At 37.4% G+C, this 23,612-nt stretch overlaps 1 protein-coding gene across 9 annotated transcripts in view; it reads right to left on the minus strand.

Annotated features, from left to right (window-relative positions):
- Trmt9b (tRNA methyltransferase 9B (putative)) overlaps positions 1 to 23,612 on the minus strand; it is a 67,100-nt gene that overhangs the window by 13,057 nt on the left and 30,431 nt on the right. For 7 of the 9 annotated variants that reach the window (XM_013066638.3, XM_087217214.1, XM_087217216.1 and 4 more), the window contains 2 exons: positions 19,816 to 20,011; positions 9,331 to 9,485 (listed from right to left, as the gene is read on the minus strand). In XM_013066638.3, the coding sequence (XP_012922092.2) occupies positions 9,331 to 9,484 (154 nt within the window). In that variant the 5' untranslated portion in view covers position 9,485; positions 19,816 to 20,011. Of the gene's footprint in view, positions 1 to 9,330; positions 9,486 to 11,085; positions 11,115 to 19,815; positions 20,012 to 23,612 lie in introns of all 9 variants that reach the window. The other 2 variants (XM_021246657.2, XM_087217218.1) reach the window with 1 other exon arrangement.

Here is a 23,612-nt window from a genome sequence, read left to right on the forward strand (position 1 = left end):
ATGGCTAAGGTAAAAAGATAATTGCTCAACTCAACAAAATGTTTTGGTGGGTGATGGGAAAGTATTTGCTGAAAATAAGTCATATGAACACTCTCTCTGAAATCTATAGAAATGACTACATTTTTAAAATTAAAATTTATTAGTATCTTAGCTAGGATCTTATGTGAATGAGAATTCCTTTTTCCTATAGGAAAAAAAGGCAAATATTATATGAATTTTTATATACATTTCTTAAGTTGAGAGAGAGGATTTTTTTTTTCTGTATGCATGATACCTACCACATAGTGGGTGTTCTAAAGTTTTATTGCTGCAGTAAAGAAGTGATCATTAGAGAATGATTTTAGTTGGGGATTGTGATACCCCCTGCCATGTCTCTGTTGCTTAGAATTGCTCTAGCTATTCTAGGTCTCTTATGGTTCCAAATGAATTTTTGGATTGTTTTCTCTAGTCTGTGAACTATATTGTTGGAATTTCAATTGGTATTGCATTAAATCTATATAGCAGTTTTGGAAGTACGGCCATTTTCACTATATTGATTCTTCCTAATCAGGAACAAGGGATATCTTTCCATTTTCTTATATCCTCTTCGATCTCCTTCTTCAGAGTGCTGTAGTTTTCAGTGTAGAGGTCTTTTGCTTCCTTTGTTAGGTTGATTCCTAGATATTTCATTTTTTAAGATGCTATTGTAAAAGGAATTATTTCCCGAATTTCTCTCTCAATGCATCTGCTATTTTTGTATAAGAAGGCTATTGTCTTTTGAGTGTTGACCTTATATCCAGCTACTCTACTGAATCTGTCAATTAGGTCTAGAAGGCTTCTGACAGAGTTTTTTGGGTCTTCTATGTAAAGTATCATATCAGCAAATAATGACAGTTTCACTTCTTCCTTTCCTATCTTTATTCCTTTTATTTATTTCTCTTGTCTAATTGCTATGGGTAATGTTTCCAGAACAATATTGAACAGGAGTGGTGATAGTGGGCATCCTTGTCTTGTTCCTGATTTTAGCCTGAAAGTTTTCAGTTTTTGACCATCGTATGATGTTGGTTGTTGGTTTTTCACAGATAGCCTTAATCAGGTTGAGATAAAGACCTTCTATTCCAATTTTCTGTAGCATTTTTATCATGAATGGGTGCTGGATTTTGTCAAATGCCTTTTCTGCATCTTTTGAGATGATCATATAGTTTTTGTCCTTGACTCTGTTAATATAGTGTATTACATTTATTGATTTATGGATGTTGAACCATCCTTGGATCCCTGGGATAAATTCACCTTGCTCAGGGTGTATGATCTTCTTGTGACCCTCTGTATTCTGTTTGCCAGTATCTTGTTGAGGAATTTTGCATCTATGTTCATTAGGGAGATTGGTCTGTAGTTCTCTTTTTGAGTTGGGTCTTTCCCTGGTTTTGGAATCAAAGTAACACTTGCTTCCAGGAAAGAATTTGGAAGCCTTGCTTCCCTTTCAATTTCCTTGATGAGTTTAAAGAGTAATGGCAATAGTTCTTCTTTAAACGTCTTGTAGAATTCAGCAGTGAAGCCATCAGGACCTGGGATTTTCTTTGTTGGTAAATTTTTTATTACATTTTCAATTTCACTCATTGTTATTGGGGTGTTTAGAATTTCCATATCTTCTTCATTTAACTTTGGCAATTTGTATATATCTAGGAACCTGTCCATTTCTTCTGTGTTTTCCATTTTATTAGAGTATGGATTCTCAAAGTAGGTATTGATGATCCTCTGAATTTCTGCTGAATCTGTTATGGCTTCACCTTTTTCATTTTTTTTTTTTTTTTTTGGGTACTGGGGATCGAACTCGGGACCCTGTGCTTGCGAGGCAGGTGCCAGAACCACTGAGCTAAATCCCTGGCCCACCTTTTTCATTCTTAATTGCATGGATTTGAGCCTTTTCTTTCCTTATTTTGATAAGGTGGACTAAAGGTTTATCGATTTTATTTATTCTTTCAAAAAACCAGCTCTTCGATTCATTGATTTTTTTTGTATCGTTCTCTTAGTTTCCATTGCATTGATTTCTGCTCGGATCTTTATAATTTCCTTTTTTGTACAAGCTTTGGGTTTGTTATGCTCTTCTTTTTCTAGGAGCTTGAAGTTCTGCATTAGGTTATTTATTTACTTATTTTTTGCATTAGGTTATTAAATTGAGTTCTCTCTGTTGTCCTAATATGGGCATTCACTGCCATGAATTTCCCGCGTAGAACTGCTTCCATTGTGTCCCACAGATTCCTGTATGTTGTACTGGCATTATCATTTACTTGTAGAAACTGTCTAATTTCTTCTTTAATTTCCTCTGTGACCCACTGGTTGTTTAGGAGAGTGTTATTCAATTTTCATGTGTTTGTGGGTGTTCTGTGGTTTCTTATGTTATTGATCTCCAATTTTATTGCACTATGGTCTGATAATATACAGGGGATAACTTCAATTCTTTTACATTTACTTAGATTTGCCCTATGAGCTAGCATGTGATCTATTTTGGAGAATGACCCGTGTGCAGCTGAAAAGAATGTGTATTCTGATTTTGTGGGGTGGAACACTCTATAAACATCTCTTAAGTCCATTTGTTCAATAGCTTGGTTCAGTTCTAGAATTTCATTGTTAATTTTTTTCCTAGATGATCTGTCTATTTGTGATAGAGCGGTGTTGAGGTCCTCTACTACAATTGTGTTAGTGCTTATTTGGTTTTTCATGTCCATTAATATTTGTTTTGTATAGTTGGGGGTATTTGTATTTGGTGCATAAATATTTAGGATTGTCATCTCTTTCTCTTGGATTGTTCCCTTCACAAGGATGTAGTGACCATCTTTGTCTCTCTTAATTAGTTTTGGTTTGAAATCTACTTTGTCTGCAAATAAGATTGCTCCGCTTGCTTTTACCTGGGATCCTGTTGCGTGAACTGTTTTCTATATTTTTACTTTCAGTCTATGAATTTCCTTTTGAGTTAGGTGTGTTTCTTGTATACAGCATATTGCTGGGTTTTTCTTAATCCATTCTGTCAGTCTGTTTCTTTTGATTGGTGAATTGAGGCCATTAACATTGATAGTTATAATTGAGGGATATTGACTCATTCTTGCCATGATTTTTTATTGTTGTTGGCTCTTTTCTTATTTTTCCCCCTTTCCCTTTAGTGCCTTACCTTGCATGGTGTCTTCTCTCTGTTGGCCCTCATGGAGTTGTGACCTTCATTGTCTTTTTCTAGGATATTGCATAAAATTGTTTGGAGTGCTGGTTTGGTGTTCATGAAATTTCTCAGGTGTTCTTTGTCGTGAAAGTATCTAATTTCCCCATCGATTTTGAAAGATAATTTTGCCAGATACAACAGTCTAGGTTGGAAGTTATGTTCTTTTAGGGCTTGAAATACTTCACTCCAGGCTTTCCTTGATTTGAGGGTTTGTGCTGAGAAATCTGCCGTGATTCTGATGGGCTTTCCTTTGTAGGTGATTTATTTCTTTTCTCTAACTGCCTGTAGAATTTTGTTCTTCTGTTGGGTTTCTGGGATCTTGACTATTATACGCCTGGGTGTAGATTTTTTTTTGATCGTGGCTGGGTAGAGTTCTGTATGCCTCACTTATCTATGTGTCCAATTCTCCACCTCTGTCTGGGAAGTTTTCTACTATTACTTCTGTGAACAGTTTTTTTTTTTATGTCAATTGTATTTTCTCCTGTTTTTTTGTGGACTCCTATGAGTCTTATGTTATTCTTCTTTGCATCATCTAGCAGCTGTTGGATTGATTTCTCATGGTCCCTTACTATCTTTAAGAAATCTCTGTTTTCATGGTCCTTAACTGTGATCCTGTCTTCTATATCTGATATTCTGTCTTCAGATTCTCTTAGTCTGCTCTGCATGCTTTCAATGGAGTTTTTAATCTCCTGAATATCTGTTTGAATCTGTTTCATGGTTTCCATTTCTTATGCTGGGCATTCATGGCTTCCAGCATGTTTCTGATCTCATCTATTTTCTTGTCTGTTTCTGCTCTAGAGCTTCTAATCACGTCTTTCACTCTACTCACCATCTCTGTATTTATCTGGGAGATTATTTCTGCTTTGAATTTTTCTAGAGCCTCATGCATCTGCTTTGTTACTTCCTGTGCTATCAGTTCAGGGTGTCCAGGTGGTTGATTATACAATTTTTCCATCTCATTTCCCCCAGAATTTCCTTTTTGTGGCATGGAAACCTACGTTTGTGCCTGGCTTAAATGTCTTCTCATTTTTGTTTTTGGTACTGTCCTTGGTTTAATTCCTGGGTTGATATTTCAATATTGCTTAATGCAGGTATCTTTGTTGCTTGTGTTTAAAACCCTTGCGGAATGATTACTTTTCAGAGGTGTTTTCCAGATATGGCTTGTGTTTAGGTTTTGAGGCTCTAATAACTGAGGCTATTTTATTTTCCTTATACCAGGAAGGAAAACTGATTAGATCAATCACAACATGTTAAGCCAAATGTTACAATCAGCAATACCACAGCATCAAGCGCAGTTTAGAAAATGACAATTTGTGGTGGTTATTAATCTATCACATTTAAGTATGTGAAGTATAATCCCCTGTGCCTCTGTAGTGAGGAACTAGGTAGCAGAAGAGCCGTAAGGCGGGGGGGGGGGGGGGGGGGTAGAATTGGGCCTTGCAGGCTAAGCGGAGCACCGGATGAAGGCGGGCCTCCAAGCCGCTCCCAGGACCTCACCATGCCTTGGACAGGAACCGGAACACAGCTGAGGAGCCTCAGGCTGCTTGGCCGACCCGAGGAGAGAAGCTCCGGATGAAGGCCTCCAAGTAAAAATTCTAAGCCACACAGTGCCTTCCACGCACCATTTAATGGACTTAAAACTGACTGGCCCATTTCAGTTGAAGGTATTGCCATAACCTCACAGGTCACAGTGTTTCTGGAGAGTCCTCTGCGTTTCTGCTTTTTTGTCTCCAGAATTCCTTTCATTTAGGCTACTTTTCCTACTTGCTTAAGCCCTGATTCCCACCCTCCACACCTAGTTTCCATTCAAGAGCCATTAATCACATATCTCAGCTGCTGGGCTGGATTGGGGAGTAGGTGATATGGTTAATAATGACTTACTGAACTAAAAGTTTTTTAGCTAAAATACTGAAACTCCCCAGAGAATTCCTGTTTGGGTAACTGGAATTTGGTTACTCTTTGATTTTGTTTTTTTTTTTTTCACTGTAATGCTTTACTAGTGATTAATTATAGTTAATTATAAATTGCTAATCTAATAATCAGTCAAATTAAACACTTCCTGATGAAGATTAGTCATATTATCATGCTATCATTTCTTCTAGTCATCCTTTTGAACTTTATTTATCCCTTTCATTTATTTCTTCTTTAACTTGAAATTTATTTAAAAATATATCTTTAATTTTACAATCAATACTATTCATTTATTAGATTTTAAAAACAGCACAAATGAGAGGCAAAATGGCTTTTACTATAGATGCAATTATTGATTTGCACAGAACTATTTGAAAAACATTATTCATCCCATAATTGTACTAGCAAAATACAGAAAACAATACACATTATCTATTAACATGGCAGTATTAGCACAGGCAACTATACAAAGCCTAATATGGAATGATCTCCACAAATATTTTGAAAGTAACAAAAACTAGTGTAACCTGGTTATGTACCATACGACCAACTGTGTAATAAATTAAAAAAAAAGGAAAACTATGCATACTTACTCCCAGATGCAAAAAGATGCTTGTATTTACATAGACTATCTCAGGGTTACACAAGACGCCAACAATATGGGTTGCCCCTGGTATGGGCCACCTGGAGTAGGCAGTGGGGATGGAGAATGTTCTGGATTGTACATGCTTCATACTTTTGTTCCTCACTTCATAAGTCAATTACCTAACAAAATATTTCAAAGCAATTTTTATTCCCCCTTTTTGAGCTATTTGTTCATACGTTTTTCTTTGGAGTGATTGGTATTTTTTTTTCTTCTGAATTTATTCCTCCTGTTCAACTGAACATTCCTTTTGCCCTCCTGCCCCATATCTGACCCAGACCTTGGTAATCACCACTCTACTCTCTGCTTCTAGGGGGTTTTGTTGTTATTGTTCTCACAGTTAAATGAAATCATGCAATATTTGTTTTCCCTGTGGCTGGCTTATTTCACTGAGTATAATGCCCTCCAAGTACATCCATGTTGTAGCAAATAGCAGAATGACAGAATGTGGGGCTTTTAAAAAATACTGACTAAAACATACCCTATAGATTAAGAAAATTATGCATTTTCCTGTAAGAAATGTTGTGGATATTTTACTTAGTTGTTGATCTTTTTATTTCATTTATATATTTGTCTGGATTTTTCACTTTATGGAGCATTTTGATTTTTATGGGGGTTAAAGTTATTAACACAGCAGATCCTCATGACTGAAAGGTTCCATATTTGCTGTTCTTCTTGCTAAAACTGATTTCTAGCTACAGATACAATACTCATGACACCTCTGTGAGCCATTCCTGACTTACACTCAGAGCAGCAAAGTTTCTGAGTTAACTGAGACCCACATGGCCAGCCTTCTTGCTTCAGCTCTCATACTGTGGTCAGGGAAGAAAATCAAGTGGAGCAGCATTGGTTTGCACTACTTAAAGCGCAACAGGGAGGCCTCATTAAACCAGATCTCCAGCAGTGCACAGCTGAACCTTTGCACTGAGCTCTGCCAACCCGGTAAGTGCTATCTTGGTAAACTGGGCCCAACTACAATTTTTTTGGAATGAAATTCACCAGCCTTCGTAGCAGTTTATGAAATCACCTTCTTTTATCTCTCCCAACCACCCAGGGACTGTGCCTGATTCTTTTCTTATAAACTCTTGCTGCACCAGTAACAATTTCTGACAAACAAGTGGTGTAATTAACAATCCCCTTGCAGTTTAAACTATAAAAACAGCCACCAACTGGGCACAGTGGCCCACATCTATAATCCTAGCCAGGCAGGAGGCTGAAGCAAGTGTGAAGCCAGCCTTGGCAATTTAGCATACTATCTCAAAATGAAAAGGATTTGGGATGTAGCTCAGTGGTAGAGTCCTTGCCTAGCAATGCATGAGCCCTTGAGTTCAATCCCCAGTAGAGGAAAAAAAAAAAAAAAAGCTAAGATTTTATAAAACCTCAAGCATATTTTCTAGGCCACTTAAATTTGGTGTCTCCAGGATTGCAGTCCTAATATGCCTCAAATAAATATAATTCTTTGTTTTTGACTAGATTAATTTTATCTCAGCCCTTTTCACAATCCTTTTAGTACCCCATTTTTTGCATTTTTGTAGTTTTTCTGGTGATTTTAATTTTTAAAATGGTTTAAAATTCTAGTGTTCCTGAAGAGAGGAGGGCTCCAGATGTTCCCCATGGACTATTAAATAAGACAAGTTTTGTTCAAGCAAGTTAACAGAGTGTTGGCCATAAGTTCAATGTTAATATATCGATGAGATACAGTAAACATAGTGACTGGCAAGAAAACTGTCAAAACCCTCAACAGCAAAATCTCATTTAAGTAATCCTGCCCAGCATGTGCTAAGCTGTCATGCTAATATAATATAATATAAGAGAATATTAAGACTAATTCAGCATGAGATAAAAGTAAATATTTTTCCTAAGGAGACAGGGCCTTTTGTGAGGCCAAACTAAATTTGCAACTTTGAGGAACAACTTTAGTTACAAGGCAGGTGTTCCTAGACGATTAATAAGCCTTATTACAGTTCTAAGATGTCTGTATTTCCTGACACCTGTTCCACATCTTCAGTCCCTTAGAGAAACCTCAGCCTAACCCATTGACAGTCCAGTCCTGTGTTGGAACTTGCCCACTGTTCTCTCTCAGTGTATCAAACTCCTAACTTCATTGGCTGCAGCACCTGCCCTCCACAGGTCATCTCACAGGGCAGTAAATAAGATCTCTTTAAACAGAAATATAATGAAACCAGGTTATACATTAATAAGTGGACAAAAGGCTTACAAGAAACTTTTCTGGATTTCCCCTTTGTATATTCAGTATTCACTTCAGTGTTTATGTCAGTGTATGCTTATAGAACTTAAGTCTTAGCATAAAACGCCCCCCACCCCACTCCGGCAGCCTCACTTCTAGGTTTAAAGCCAGCTCCCCAGGCCTCAAAAGCTGCTAACTTGCCTCTGCTGACAATCTCTCCTCCCCTACCTCCCATGCTGTCATACTTGTGGTGCTAATAAATCTTTCTCTTTGGTCATCTCCAGGTCTTAGTCAACCTAACAGTAAGTACTATTAGTAATGACAGTCAATTCTATTTTCTTTTGTGATCTTTTTTGTACGTGTGTAGCCATGTGTGTGTTATATACACAGAAGCCTTTTGCTTCAGAGAATATTTTTAAAATAATCTTGTCATCTAGTCCTTTAATATTTTCATTTTCTTACACTTAAATATTTGCTTCACGTGGAATTCACTTTGGAGTAAAATGTGAGAAAGTAGCTCTTTTATTGTATGTCATGTTGTCCCAAGACCATTTATTGAATAGTTTTTTTTTTTCTCCTCACTAATTTTAAGATCCTGGTATTTTGCATTGTCTAAAAGCAGACTTTTTTTTTACCCTTCTGAGGTGCTGGGGCTGGAACTCAGAGCCTAGTGCACGCAAAGGATGTACACTACCAGTGAACTACATTCCCCAAACCCCAAAACCAGATTTATTTTTCAAAAAATCAATATGACAGATTTTCCCCAAGACTCCCAATTTGAAAGTAACATGTACCCCTTCCAGTTTCTACAATGTTCACACCCTCTTTTAAAGCCAGAAGCTCTATACATCTGTCTGTTTCTCTTACCAGTAGTGAGTGATGTCAAACTAGGCCAAGAGGATCTAACTATAGACTTTATTCTCTTGGTCAGAGTCAGCATATAATTGCTTTCAGTTGGCATGCTCCAAGTGGGACTCCAGCTGCATTTTAAATCCTAGTCTTAGATCTATTGAGATGTGGTTTAAGACTTCTCAATTCAGAAAGACAGTGAGCTAAAGCTCTCAAGACAAATCAGTGATTAAAGATACACTCTAATAATAAAACTCCTGTGACATTAATAAGAGGGTATAAGAACTTTTCCACAATTCTAGCTCTTTTATAGAGGCATAAGAACCACCAAGGCCCCTGCAGATTGCCACTATCTGAATGTAGGTTTAAGGCTGTTTTCTGCTTGGTGACTTGACAATAAAAATTTCTGTGATAAAGTGAATAATCTAGGGGCTGGCATGCCATGGACACAATTTCAGGCTTCTTGTTAGAACAAAAATAAAAACTGAATCTGCAAAGGATAGGCACAGTGGAATGTATTTCATATTACACAGCACATGACTGGGTTACCAATGTCAGCAATGAGGCTGCCAGGCTTCTGGTCCTGGAGGAACTGGCGGACTCGAGGCCAGGCTTTGCTCTGCAGCTCACTGAAGTATGGGGCGGTGCTCTTGTACACATCATGCACGTGCTGCTTCTCCAGCTGGGCAGCTTCAGGATCCATCCTGGGAAAAGCAGGTCGACCCAAGGCAGAAGCGTCAGACTACATACTAGAAATAGCTGAACAAGGATCACAGACTTTCTAACATCAACATTTACAACTGTAAACAACTGTCTTGTTTTTATACTTTCTTAATGCTGCAACAAAATGTACAGTTTTCATCTTACTGACTTTTAGAAAGTAGTAGTTTGGAAATGGGCTAATCACTGTTAATTTCCTGTGCAAGATGAATTCTGAACTTTAGAATCAGAGCAAATATTCTTACCAAATGGTTCACTTTGGGTGACATTATTCTATTGGATCTAAATAGATTTTAAAATTTTATAACAGATAGTTCATTACACCAATCAAGAAATCCTATGAGTTGGACCTTTTTAATATCTTTGGATTCCAACCATTTCTCTACATCCATTACTGCTTCTGTATTAAGAAAGGGGCTCATTTCTTATGTGAACTATTTTAAGAACCTGCAAACAACTTTTCTGGTTCTTCAATGACTTCCCCTTAAATATGTCATAAAAAATAATTTGAAATATAAATCTACTTGTGTTGAATCCTGTCTTCTTTTTCAAAGATATTTTACAGCTTGTCCAATCACATTTAGGTGGTCATACAAAGCCCTTTCTGATCTGGCCTCCACTTAGTTCTTAAGGTTCTTTTCTCACGATCTTTCTCTAGCACCAAATGAGCTTGTAATACTCAATGATCCAGGGTCTCTTGGATGTGACACACCCCAGTTATCCAAGGGCCTGAAGATATGGTGCTATATCTGTCTAATTTCTAGTTAATCTTGGTAGAGGTATCCTCCTCCAAGAAGGCTTTCCTGAACTTCCATGCAAGGTCAGGGCAACCAGAAAAGAATGAAAAAAGTACAAGAGTAGATCCTGGAGGTCCCTGTTATTTAGGGATTAATCCTTTATTCTTGTGACCATGTGAGTGAGGAAACTCCCAGGGAAGCAGCCAGAAGTTCAGAGTGTGGTTTTACCAATAAACAAGAAAGCACTGTCAATAATTTAAAAACCTATTTGGCTCTCTCTACTGGTGCCTATTATGAAGTTAAGCACTTTCTCATGTGCTATTGCATCCCACACGTACCTCTATAGATCACAAAGTTCTGCAATATTTGTGTTTATATATTTGCTTCTGACACTACCTGGGAAGACCCAGGGAACTATCTTAGCTAATGCTGGATCTCTTGCACTTAGGAGACAGCAGATCCTCAACAAAGGAGCAGACAAATATCTATAACCAAAAGGGATTCTTGACCCTGAGTACAAAAAGTAACATAAAGTAATTGCTGTCCCTCTGGGGAGTGTGGGAAGGGAAAACACTCTTGCACATGCAGTGTATAAGAGGAACTATTGCCCCTGGACAGCCTCTTTCTTCCTATCACCATCTCCAACTGGAAATAGGAAGCACTTTGGTAAGATGGCATCTACCAAGTTACTTCATTGTAAAATACCCTTTCTTCCTCTTCTAGCCAAGAAATATTTTATGGAGAGATACTTTGAGGCTATATAAATATTATGTTTCTCATGCATGTCCACCAGTTTTAGCATCCACTGTTGATTCTTGTACCAAATAATTATTCCTATAATTCTTACCAAATGAAGATATCCTAATTTCAACATTCCTGCCAATACAAAAAAATAAGAGCTTTTCAGGATTTATTTTTATTTTTAAAATTTTTAAAAATTATTTATTTATTTATTTATTGGTACATTTTAGGTATATAATACATTTACATTTATCATTGGGTGTTTGTACCTGAACATGATGTATCTTAGTTCTTATTTTTTCCCCCATTATCTATGCGCCCTTCACCTCCACCACCCTTCCCTATTTACATAGACTTTGTTTCCATTCAGGATTTACTTTTAAAAAGCAATAGTAGGCTGTTCTTAATCTCTGTGGATCTGTATGTCCACATCTCTTGCAAAACATCCTAGACCAAACTGCTACCAGAGTACAATCTAATGTGTGAGGTCAAACAAAACTTCAATCCAGATTTTATGACACCTTCAGATGGAATTTACCAAGGAAACATATGCAAACATATAACTTTAACTGTCTACAAAGGAGAAACACCCAAACATTTAAATCACTGCTTTTTAAAAATCAAAATCTCAGTATATACAAGGCTATTTAACTTCCCCTCTGCCCAAAGAATCAATCAGGCAATATAATTTGAAGAATCCTGGAAGAAATACATTTTATTCTATTCTATTTGCAAATGGTAAGAGGCAACTGACAGAAACTTGATTTCTCCAAATTTGTATTTTTAAAATGGCTTCAATTTAAGCTTAGAATTTATAGTATCTGCATAGCACTGCTTGGACTCCTTTCTCGAAATTTTTTCTGGAATTTCCTAGACTTTACTATAAACAAGTACTCTCAGAGATAGCTATTTTTCAGACAAGTGATCAATGTGAATCTATTTTGTTTTTATTGTATTTTACAGTTAATTTAGCTGCTGCAAAATAAACTGCTGATCATGATTATTGACTCATAGAGTTGGAAGTATCCAATATAAGAGTTTTGAAACTCTATGGATTCAAATTTTCTACAATACTTTCCATCTGAATTTTAGATACACTGTTTATGATGGTTGATTGATTTTATCAATTTGAGAAGTTCAGTTAAGAGAGGCTTAACTAAATGGGCTCCAAAATTCCACACCCTAGGGTTTGGAGGATCCACCCTAGGGCAGCTAGTGGCTTGGATGGTGTAAAGGGGAAATGAGGAAGGACAGAGGAGCTCCAGTCTTTGTCTTCACCTTGGCTTCCAGCACAGACTCTTTGGCTTCCAGCACGGATCCTTCAGCCTTCCAGCATAGACTCTTCAGCCTTCCATTGAAGACCCATTGGCCTCCTGATACAGACTTCGCAAGGGACACAACAGTGAGCTCCAGACCTGCCACTAAACCGTTTGGTCTCCAGTGTGCAGACTGCACCCTTCCTCATCTGAATCTGTGGGCGGCCATTGTAAGCCAATCTTGTAAATTCATATATATTTGTATAGCTTGTGTTATATCTGTTTCTCTAGTAAATACTGGCTGATGATACACTCTATAAGCTAATTCCTTGTGGATTTGGTAGCATTTGTATGATAATAAACTAGCAGTAAAATAAAAACACAGGATTCCAAGTAAAATAAATTAGGGAAATTAGTCTGTCTGGGCTTTTTAACCTGTGCTATCAAATTCCAGACATATAAAATACTCCAGATAGAAAGGGTCAGCAGTCAAAGCCATATGTAACGCCCTTCCTTTGATTCCAAAATGCATACCAGCATACTACAGGGTTTCAGAAATCCTGCAGAAAAGAGTCACAATTTTTTTTTTTTGGTACCAGGGATCAAACTCTCGGGACCTTGTGCTTGTGAGGCAGGCACTGGAACCACTGAGCTAAATCCCCGGCCCCACAATTGGTTTTTAAATCTAGTTTTTTCTCAAAATCATTGAGCCTGTAACACTTTTTTTCTTTATTTAAACACATCTTGTCTAATCTGAGAATACATTCTGCCGGAGACATTTTGAGAGATGTAACTTTAACGATTTCCAATTTGAGAGTCTCCCCAAAACAAAAGCAATATTTTCCCTGAGTATCCTCAACATTCATGTGATTTTTAATGGAAATGATGAGACTATATATTTTAAACAGAAAGTCAGAGGGAAAACACAACAGAATGGCTCATCACTGCCAACTTGAAAGAAGCTGCTTCTGCGCCATCGGCTGGATGCCAGCTGCACTGGCTGGGCCCATGTTGAAAGAATCTAAACTAAGAGCTGAATAGTTAGATGACCACAGGTGACTGGGTGCAGTCACTTGGTGTCTGCTTTAAGCCATATATATATATATATATGGATGAATCAAGAAAAAACTGGTCTGCAAAATAAACGTGAGAAAACCAAGCTAAGAGATGGTAGCATTTCCTAAGCACTGTGGAGGACAGAGAGGCAGAGAGGGGAAAGACTGGGAGATGGTTTTCTAGTTTAGTTCCCCTATGAGGTCTAGGCAGCACCCCAGGGTCATCAACTCCACAAAATCGTCATTTTTACAGCACTGGCTTGGGCCTAGTGCACTTCCTGCCTTTGAATCTCTATCATATTCCATTTTAGTTCTAAAATACTCTTCACTTGACTTTGTTTCTGTATCGTACAACCCTAGCTTTCCTAAGACAGGAAAAACATTTTTTGAATTAAGAATAGATTGAACTCACTATTTTACACTTCAAATAACTATAATGTTTCAGGAGTGTTGCCCATTTATTTTTTGTTACTATTCAACCAGTCTATAAAATTTACAGTGTAACTGTGGAATGAACAAACAACAAAATCGAATGCTGAATGTCAAAAACAGTAATAAACATGAAGACAAAAAGAACAGAAATGGCTACAGAAAGGACAGACTTACTTTTCCAAAGGAGCTGAAATAAAGCACAGGAGCCTGTGGGACATTAACTTATCTCTCCTGTTCTTTCCCCTGTCCCACAAGCTCTGCTTGCCCTCTTCGGCGTGGTTATTGACACCCTCTCTGTATGTCTCCAATATTCATATGCAGAATCACACTATTTGATATTTTCTCCACTTCCTGGACTTTTTGCAGGACCTGTCATTTGCACACCTGCCTATTCTAACTCCGAAAAAGCCTCGTCTGTGCTTCTTTTCCTGTACACTTCTATTTCCAGCATCCTGCTCACTCTTCAGAGCTCAAGCTCTTTTCCTGTTTTTTTCAACGCTTGAATAATTTTCAAAATTCTTTTTATAACTATAAGAGTAAAACAGCAAGACTGAATGTACTGAATTCTGATCAGTGCTTGTCAGGGATTGAAGCAGAGAGATATCTGACTGCAAAGGGGAAATGAGAAGGCTTTTCAGGATGATAAAAATACTCCACGCCTTGATTGTGGTGGTGGTTTTACAACTTTGTTTTTTAGTGCTGGGAACTGAACCAAAGCCTTGTGCATACTAGGCATGTGCTCTACCACTAAGTAATATCCCTAGCCCTGGTTTTTAGCCTAAAAAGGATGAATATTTACTGGAAATCCGTTCTATTTCTGCTAAGAACCATCAAACACCTGAGATTTTATCCTGCTTGCAGGCTAACAAATAAGCTTTCCATAGTTTTGTGGATGCTAGAAGAAGCCACAAGACTCCAAGGTCAAGGCCAGGTGGTTTTAATACTTAGCACAGCAAGCAGCACAAGCTGCAGGTTTGCATTGGTTCCCACTGGCCTCACATCTCATGGAGATGATGCAGAGGTAGACTGTGGCAGAAAATCTGCACACAGGGGGTTTGTACTACAGGCGAAGAATCCTAAAGTTAAGGGATCCCCCTATCTTATAAGGGAAGCTCTACCCAACCTATCCTTGCCCTAGGGAGAGATGTATTATTATCTTAGACTGAAAAAAAAAACTTAATACCTGAAGGAGACACTTTTTCTATTATCTATCTTTCAAGGTTGTTTGTTAGGCAAGCATCCTTGAAAAGATAATCCAGAAAAAAAGCTGATACATACATGTACACATGCAGAAGCCAGAGCAAACCATGGAGAATTGTCTCCCAACAATAAAAATGAATCTTGTCTGTGTGTGTGTGCGTGTGCACACGTGTGTTCATGTGTGTGGGGGGAGAGAGGCTGAAAGATAACAAAGTCAGACATGTGAAGAGGGTGAATAGCTGGTTTAAATGTCTTACAGCTAACATTTCTTGGGAAATGAAGGCTCATGTGGCTAATTGCCTTGTAGAGTCATGTGAAAAGGAAAAATACTAAAAGGTATCCCTAAAAGGTAGGGAAAAGTCATACGAAGTAATGCACAGAAAAATTAGAACTAATTTGGATTTTACCATAAATACAATGGCAGGTGGTTTTAAAATGGTGTAAGTGGGAAGGGCACATGATTAGATTTCCATTTAAAAGCACACTCTAGGAACATCTACCCCTAAGTAAACTACAGTGTCTTTATTGGTCCAATCTAGTTCACCACCCTCCTTCTTCTGATCATTTGTATCTTACCCTCTGGATGGTGAGTGACCCCAGCATGGCCATTTACTGTATTCTATGTCCCTGCACATAGTCATTGCTCAGAAGTGACCTAGGGATGAAAGCTGAGTCCAGCAGAGACTTCCTGAGGTGTCTCTGTGGAGCTAACCAAGAGAGGGGCCTGCATCCAGCATCATAGAGTTGGAAAGAGGTCAAAGTCAAGCTGCTGCCAATGTCTTTCTTACCATATGGCAAAGAGCTCTCCTAGGTAGAGAGAACGAGGTCACACAGAGCAAGTGGAGAGATCAATGGGGAGGGAAGAGTTATGTCAGCACAGTCAGTCTTCACTTCAGTCTCTGAGATTTTGGTTTTTGCAGTCCCAGAGGCTAAGCTTTACCTTTCCCAACTCAGAGAGTCAGTAATTTCCTCTAAATTTGTACTTGTTGGATTTCTCACCTTATCTCTATAGGAGTCCACCCTAATTCAAAAGCCTTCTTTCTATTTTTGTTTTGGGCTGTTTATTTCTCCTTTTTAATTTCCAGCTTTTATTCCTCAGAGAGTGGAAAAGAGAAGAGAAAGTAATAGGAAGCTAAGAGAAGTAGGAAGTGACTTGGTATGTTCCCTGAGGAACGAACAGAATAGAGGATATGAGCAATTTCTGCTTCTAGAATCAGGGCTTCCATTGAGAAGTCACAAGTTTGGATTTTCTTTTCTGAGGGTAGGATTAGGATAACACTTCACTCACTTTAATTTCAGCAAAGCCATGTGACTTGCTTTGGGTATTAAATGTGATCAGGAAAGATGAAGATTACTTCTGAGCAGAAGCTTTATGAACCAGTGTGTGTCTTGCCAAATTCCTCTTCTCTGGTCTCTACAAGGAAATTTTCCCTGTTATGAAAGCTGAGATATGTTAAGTTCCTCTGTCCTTCAAAAATGGAATAAACAACTTAGTTGAGTATAAGAAATGGTGAATATCTAGATAATGAAAAATAAAGACAATCATGTTCCATTACAAGATAACTTGTTTTTCCTGTATTTTTCTCAATAAAGTGTTGATTTTTCTTTTTTACAAAAGTGTTCTAACAAAACTGTGAGAAAACTGAATGCATATTTTATCCCACTTCTTAAACTTTATATTGTGAGCCCATAGCAACTTTTCCCTGGGGCCTTCTCCAACTTTCTCAAATAAATATAACGCCCTTCTACCTAAGCTCCACAGGACTTGAAATGTATCACAGTTCTATAAAGTTTTTTAGTGTTCTCTAGAAGTGTTAAGTACTTCTACTAGACTCTGAATTTCTAAAGAAACAACAGTTTATATACATTTGTGTTAAGCCCTCAGTATCTAATTATCTATCTATCTATCTATCTATCTACCTATCATCTATCTATCATCTATCTATCTAATATAACTTTGTGAAGGGATGAGAGGACAAACGGATCCCTGGACTAGGGTAGTATATTATAGTGATGTCACTAAGAGATATGTGTGTGTGTGTGTGTGTGTGTGTGTGTGTGTGTGTAGGGCCTGATGTAGAAACCAGTGGAAGATAAGGGTCACTTGTTGGTTTATTCAGGTTCATTGCAGGCCCAGTCATGAATCTCCAACAGTCAAGGCTTTCTTCCTGTCTTGGTATGTGAAGGCCATCCCTTGCAAAAGAATCTATGGTTTGTTGCATGTAAGGAAGGCAATGCAAGCCAAATGGCCTTTCTGCAGTTACAGTTTAAGTGATTTCAGCTTAAAATAGTCAGTATGTCAATTTGGCATGCTTTAGAGTATATCCTTAACTCGTTTGGTCTAAACATGTTTAATGAATAACTGAATAATGAAACTCTGGCAAAATGAGCTATACAGTATCTCTTTTATATTTTTAAATTTTATTTTTAAGAGTTGTTTGTGTATAATTGATATGTAACATATTTAAAGTGTACCATTTGATAAGTTTTGAAACATATATACATTTGAGAAAACACTAGGCCAATTAAGATAATGAACACATCCACAACTCCCACAGTTTCCCCATACCCCTCTGTAAGCTATAGCTCCCTCTCATCCTTCCCCACCCTGAATATCTCTTACTGCCATGTTCTGTAGATGGGTGCATTGAGCCATAAATCCAACAACCATGATTTCAAAAGCAATTTTGAATATGTAATGTGTCCACAAATACAAAAAAATGAAAAAATTCTTTTCTAAGTCTATAATTTCCCAGTGATCACTGTCAAATATGTAGATACTCACACACACATATATAAAGAGTTAAAATAATCAGAGGAGCTAAAAGTGATTCCGGAAAAAGGTTTTCCTACTGTGTCATCAAGGAGATGAGACACTACACTTGGTCCTCAGGGCTCTAGAAAACTCTGAGAAGGCTTTGTTTTATCTCCACAGGTGGCTCCCATCCTCAGGGACTGGATGGCATTTATATCATTCTTGGCTTGGTGGCTATAATTTGTAATTTTCTCTACATGAATCAAGAAAACATGTAGATTGAAACCTCTATTTCATGCCAGTGCTGGGACGGATTAATATTCCTATAAGTAGTGCTTTAATAATACTCCCTTCCTTTGAAAACCTTTCATGGGTCATCTACTGTCTACAGGATGAAGCTTTTATTCTTGGGTCACCATCAAACCCTCCCTGATTCAGCTGAAGTCTACCTTTCCAGTCCTCCACACTGTAACTACCTAGACTAAAACTCTCACCTCCACCCAAAGAAATCTACCGCTATGGTTTGGATGTGGTTTGAGGGTGTACTCAAAGTTTCACAGGCTGGAAGCTGGGTCCTCAAGGTGGTGATTTTGAGGTAGTGTGACCTTTTAAGTGGTGGAACCTTTAAGAGTCGGGTGCAGGGTAATGAGGTCATGAGGGCATCATCCCTGGCAGGTAGTAAAGTTGATTTTGTAAAGTGACTCACTTCTTGCAAGGACAAGTTGTTAAGGAAAGAGCCTGGCCTCTGAATCCCTCTGACTTCCTGTCCCACCTGTGACTGTTCTCTCATGCACAAACTTCTACCACATGCCATTCTCCAGACTGTGAAGCAGCTAAGGAGGCTCTTGCGAAAGGGCAAGAGTCCACCCAATCTTGGACTATGAGCTCCAAAATTGTAAACTAAACAAACCTCTGTTCTTTAAGCATAAACTAGCCTCAAGTATTTTACAGCAACATAAAGTGGACTAACAGGTGACCAATTTTTCCTGAGTGGGCCTTGTATACAGCTCTTTATTCAGGTTTTTGGTAAGGCCAGCAGGCTATTCTCTATCATCTGAAATGCTCTTTTATCATTTTCCCCTACCAAAGCCTTATCTAAATGCTAAATGCATAGCTGCTTCCTCCTTCATAAAGGTGTCATAGAAACTATAGGTATGATCTCTCATAATATTTCTATACACTGCAGATTTATTATCTCTACTACTCTTAAGCCATTTCTCTCAACACTACTTTGAACTCCCAACTCTGAATATGCTCTTAATTAGATTATAAGCTCCTGGAGGGTAAATACAACATTTGATTCAGACATGTATGATATCATATATGTATTATATATAAAAATATATTTACATATATAGTGCCTAGGATAGTGCTGAACACAAAGCATCATTCAATAACTAATGATGGTGAGCTATGTCTTTAGCTCCCTCTGCAAGACTTTCCTGCAGACAAGCTGGTCCTCAAGTCTTTGATCATAAATTGCAAGTATTCCCTCCATTGTGGAGCCAGTTGGAAAGAAGGAAAGAAGAGCTAAGACTTAGTTTTCCTGATTGTGTTTTATGATTCTCTGCCTTAGAAGAGTTCTGCTTTAAAGACATATCAGAAGCATATAATTGTCACATTTTTATAACTAAAGACAAATATAAATATTATAAATCACTCTTCTATTATAAATAGCCACAAGGGACACAATATTAAAAAGAGAGAATATAAACTTTTGCTTTAAATTTCAAAGATATACTCAAACTATAATTTTAAAGTTAAAATACAAGTTAGTCAGGACAGTTTAAAAGACTTTACATATTAAAAACTATAAAATATACAGCTTTTTCATGTTTTACTTCATACAAGGTACTTCAAGCTAACATCTACACGTTATTTTAAAACCTATCATTTAAAAATGTGTTTAAGTCTTAGAAAAGCATAAAAAAGTACTAAATATTTATGAGTTTTTTACCCTGTAGAAGTATTTTCAAATACTTTCTTCTACGTGGTGCAAAAGTGAACTCCAATTTACTTTATATTACATTGTTATAAATTTTAAAATGATAGAAACAGGGACTAATTTTTACTAACCATGTTCATTGCCAAAAACTTTCTTAGTATTTGAATGACAGTAAAAGCTGAAAGCTACTAACCTGAGTCATCCTGTGATTCAGGAAAATCACTTCTTGCCTTTGTACATCATAGCAGTTTCTGCCCTCAGATGGTAACAGTTGTTTCTTATGACTTTCTCAGTGTAATGTAAATGAAAAGTTGTAGGAGTGAAATCAAACAGTGCTGTCCTTCCCATGATGAACCACTTTTTATGAGTTTCTGAAGAGAATACAGAGCCTGCAACAAAAAAATGCTAAATGTCATTTTACATAATAAAATTACTGAGCTAGCTTATAGTTCAAGTTGACCTTTGGACCTATGAATAAATTACCCAGAGAAAAAGGACTACAAAGAAAAGTTAATACGTGGAATGTGCCAGAATTACATAAGCAAGTTATAAATCAATTCTTAAGCTTTCTGTAAAACACATAGTACTTTCTCCCAAGATGAAATTGAATGATTTCATCTTGTTTCTGGAAAAATTACAAACATGGAGAGTCAACTGAATCCACTGGCTTAATTAAACGTATACCAATGAAGACAGTATTACTAAATTGTACTGTATCATTCTGGTGCAACAGAACTGGTCAATATTTGTTCATATTATCAGCTATTTCTATATCACTTTGAGAGGTACTCCTAGTTATTTTTCATTGCTCGTTTAATCTTTTTTTTCATAAGTTGATCATGAAACTCATCGAAAGGCTCTTAGCTACTTAAAAATAATTGTACTTTCCATACCAAAAAGCACTTTGTAATGTAGGGGTCTTGGGGGTATAGAATGAGATTATTAGAGAAGCCTGGTGTGGTAGGAAAAGCCCATTCTAGAGTAAATGCCTTGGGTCCTAATTGTTTGCCTGAAAATGAGACGACTGGACCTTGGCCCATATCACAGCTCACAATCACTTTTCCTAATGTCCATGTCTTTTGGGTATATACTACACTGCCACAGACATACTGCTTGGTGTATACAGTGATTCTCAGGCTAGCAGGATGTGCTGCCTGTGGTTTCTCCCAACATCCCACTGACACCACAGTCTTGGTTCCTAGGTAAGAATCACTGGGTGTGCTTTGGCAAGCTTTAGCTCTTTATGTCTTTTGAATTTGTGTATGTACTTTAACCTCAGGTATCTCTAGATCACATTTATATAATCTGTGCTGTTGGGAGCCAAAGAGGTTGACCCATTAGGTAGTATATTTAAGAAGGACATCAATGGGGCTAGTAGTCAAAGAATCTCATCTTTCCTCATACAGTCTTAGGATAAAGAAGATGCTGTTTGTTTACTGATCCCCCAAAGCTAAAGGCTGTGCACTGGGATTCTGGGCCCTGACTTGGCTATCCATTCACTGTCCCAGCTGACTTGGCCATCCATGTGCCTTTCTTTCAGGCATTAGTTCCCAAAGAAATTAGGCCTGTCAGCCTCTGAAGGCAAAGTCTTGAACACTTTGGCCAGGAAGAATATGGAAAGAATTTTAAAAGGTGCGGAAGGCCTTTATGAGATACCTGGGTGGGATCAGAGGCAGGAGGTGTATCTATGTGGCCCACTGATACCCCTAAACACTTACATACATTGCTAACTTCCCTTAATTTTTCTAAATTATGATCCAAATACACCCCTGTCTAAAATGTACAAATCCTATAATCTTCTCAAAAAAGTCTCTGGGTAAAGACAAAACAAGAAAGTATCTTTAAAAAGTTGAACTCTGATATGTCCTTTTACTCTGACAGCCATGTATCTGCATATTTAGCACTAAAATAAATGCATTTTCCCTCATTTCCTTGAATAAATGGGAAGCTATCTTCTAGGGCAAAGGTTCCAAATTGAACCTTCTGAAATTTGGGGTTAAGCCATTATGTGAGTTTTCTTAGGAAGAGGGTCAGCATTTTAAACCATGACTAAGGCCAAAGTTAGTTTAAGGGGGAAAAAGGGATTTTCTGTACTAGAATAAAATGCACAATCACCTGATCAACAAATACTAATGGTATATTTGTACTTTCTGGTACATGTAAGCCACTAAGGATAAAGATAAAACAGTTCCTTCTCACCCCCTTCACCATTCAGGAGCCTAGGATTTAATATGGGAAACATACAATGAAATAGAAAATTAAAATATATAGACTTTTACTCTATAGTATCTGAAGGAAACAGTAAAATGAACATGCAGCTCAGGAAATCAGATTGGATTAGAATCACGTAAAAGTCATTATTATCCTAGGACTTGGCAGTTATACCCATGGGAGCAAATCAAATCAAATGAGGTTGTGCAGGGTAAGAAGAGAAATGAGGGAAGAACATCAAAGGTCACCTTCCATAAATGTTAGTAATAAAGGAGCAGCTAGCCACCTGCTATTAGACCACTACCATAATTAAATTTTTTATAATTGACAGCACGCACTAGGCAAGAGTTGCACTGGTACCTATGAAAAAAGCCAAGATATGGAGGTGGCAGGATCCCCACCATCTATAATCTACAGGCTCAAAGGAAATTAGCACAGAATAGCAGCTGAACAATAGGGGAAAGCAAGCATGTGATTGATAGAAGAGTGCAGATAGCAAGCAGTATTTACTTCTGTTGTTTGGGGTGATGATTTGACTTCATGACTCCTTCTAAATAATGAAGTCAGTGAAACAGCCTTATTAATAATCTCTTTTTTTCCCCCATTAACTTTATTGGTACATTTTAGGTATAAAATACAGTTGCATTCATCATTGGGATCTTGTACCATTACATGAGTATCTTGGTTCTTATTTTTTTCCCCCTTCCCTTGCCCTCCCTTCACCCCCTCCACCCTTCCCTATTTGCAAAGACCTTGTTCCCATTTTTTTCCTCTTCTCATATTTTTTCCTTTCCCTTTTTTCCCTTCCCCTACCCCTCCCAATTCCCCTGCTCTTTTAGACCTTTTCTTCCTGTTACACAATATCAGTTATATATTTTTTAAATTACAATATTAACATCTAGGAGACATTACCACAGATTTTACAGAATTTAAAAGGATATAGAAAGCATATTACAAAAATCTTTTTTGAAATAAATTTGACAACTTCTAAGAAGTAACTTAGAAGACAAATTAATGAAACTCACTCTGGAGGAAATATAAAATTTGAATAGCACCTATTAATGAAAGTATATTCCTAGCTTGAAAACCTACCTATATGACAACAGCAGGCTCATAAACATTTCAACTGATAAATTATATCAAACATTTAAAGCAGAAAAAAGAAGGAACACTTCTCCCCTCATTTTAGGAACTCAACCTTGTGCTAATCTTAAAACTAGATAAAGATAATAGAAGAAAAAAGTATGAACATAGATAGAAATTTGTTTAACAAAACAAACTATTAGAAGTCAGATCTGGCAGTATGTAGAAAGTGGTTTTATTACAGGGATGGCAGTGTTGGTTCAGCATTGAAAAATCCACCCCCAAAAGTAATCATTTTAACAGAGGAAAGGACAAAGCCATATGATCCTGTCACTAGTTGGAGAAAGAGTATTGGACTAAATTCTACAGCTGTTCATGGTAAAAGCTATCAGGAGACTAGAAGTAGAACAGAACCTTCTCAACAGATCAAAGACATGTACTCCATACTTCCAACAAAAACTCCTTCTATGAATGGAGACGATACAATGCTTTCTCCATAAAGTGGGGAACAAGGGCATATATGCCTACTCTTCATCTGTCCATTAGACTTTGAAACATAGGTCTAAACCAAAATAGTCTGCAATAAAATGACACAACTAGGATAGGATTGGCACAGCAGAAGCAAAATCTTTATATGTAGATGAAATGATCATCTACAGAGAAAATATTAAGAAATCTCTAGGAGCCCCTAGAACT

This window comes from Heterocephalus glaber, unplaced genomic scaffold (assembly GCF_053883595.1).
Source record: "Heterocephalus glaber isolate CG9 unplaced genomic scaffold, H.glaber_assembly_v1.0 deba00001461, whole genome shotgun sequence".
Classification (NCBI taxonomy): domain Eukaryota; kingdom Metazoa; phylum Chordata; class Mammalia; order Rodentia; family Bathyergidae; genus Heterocephalus; species Heterocephalus glaber.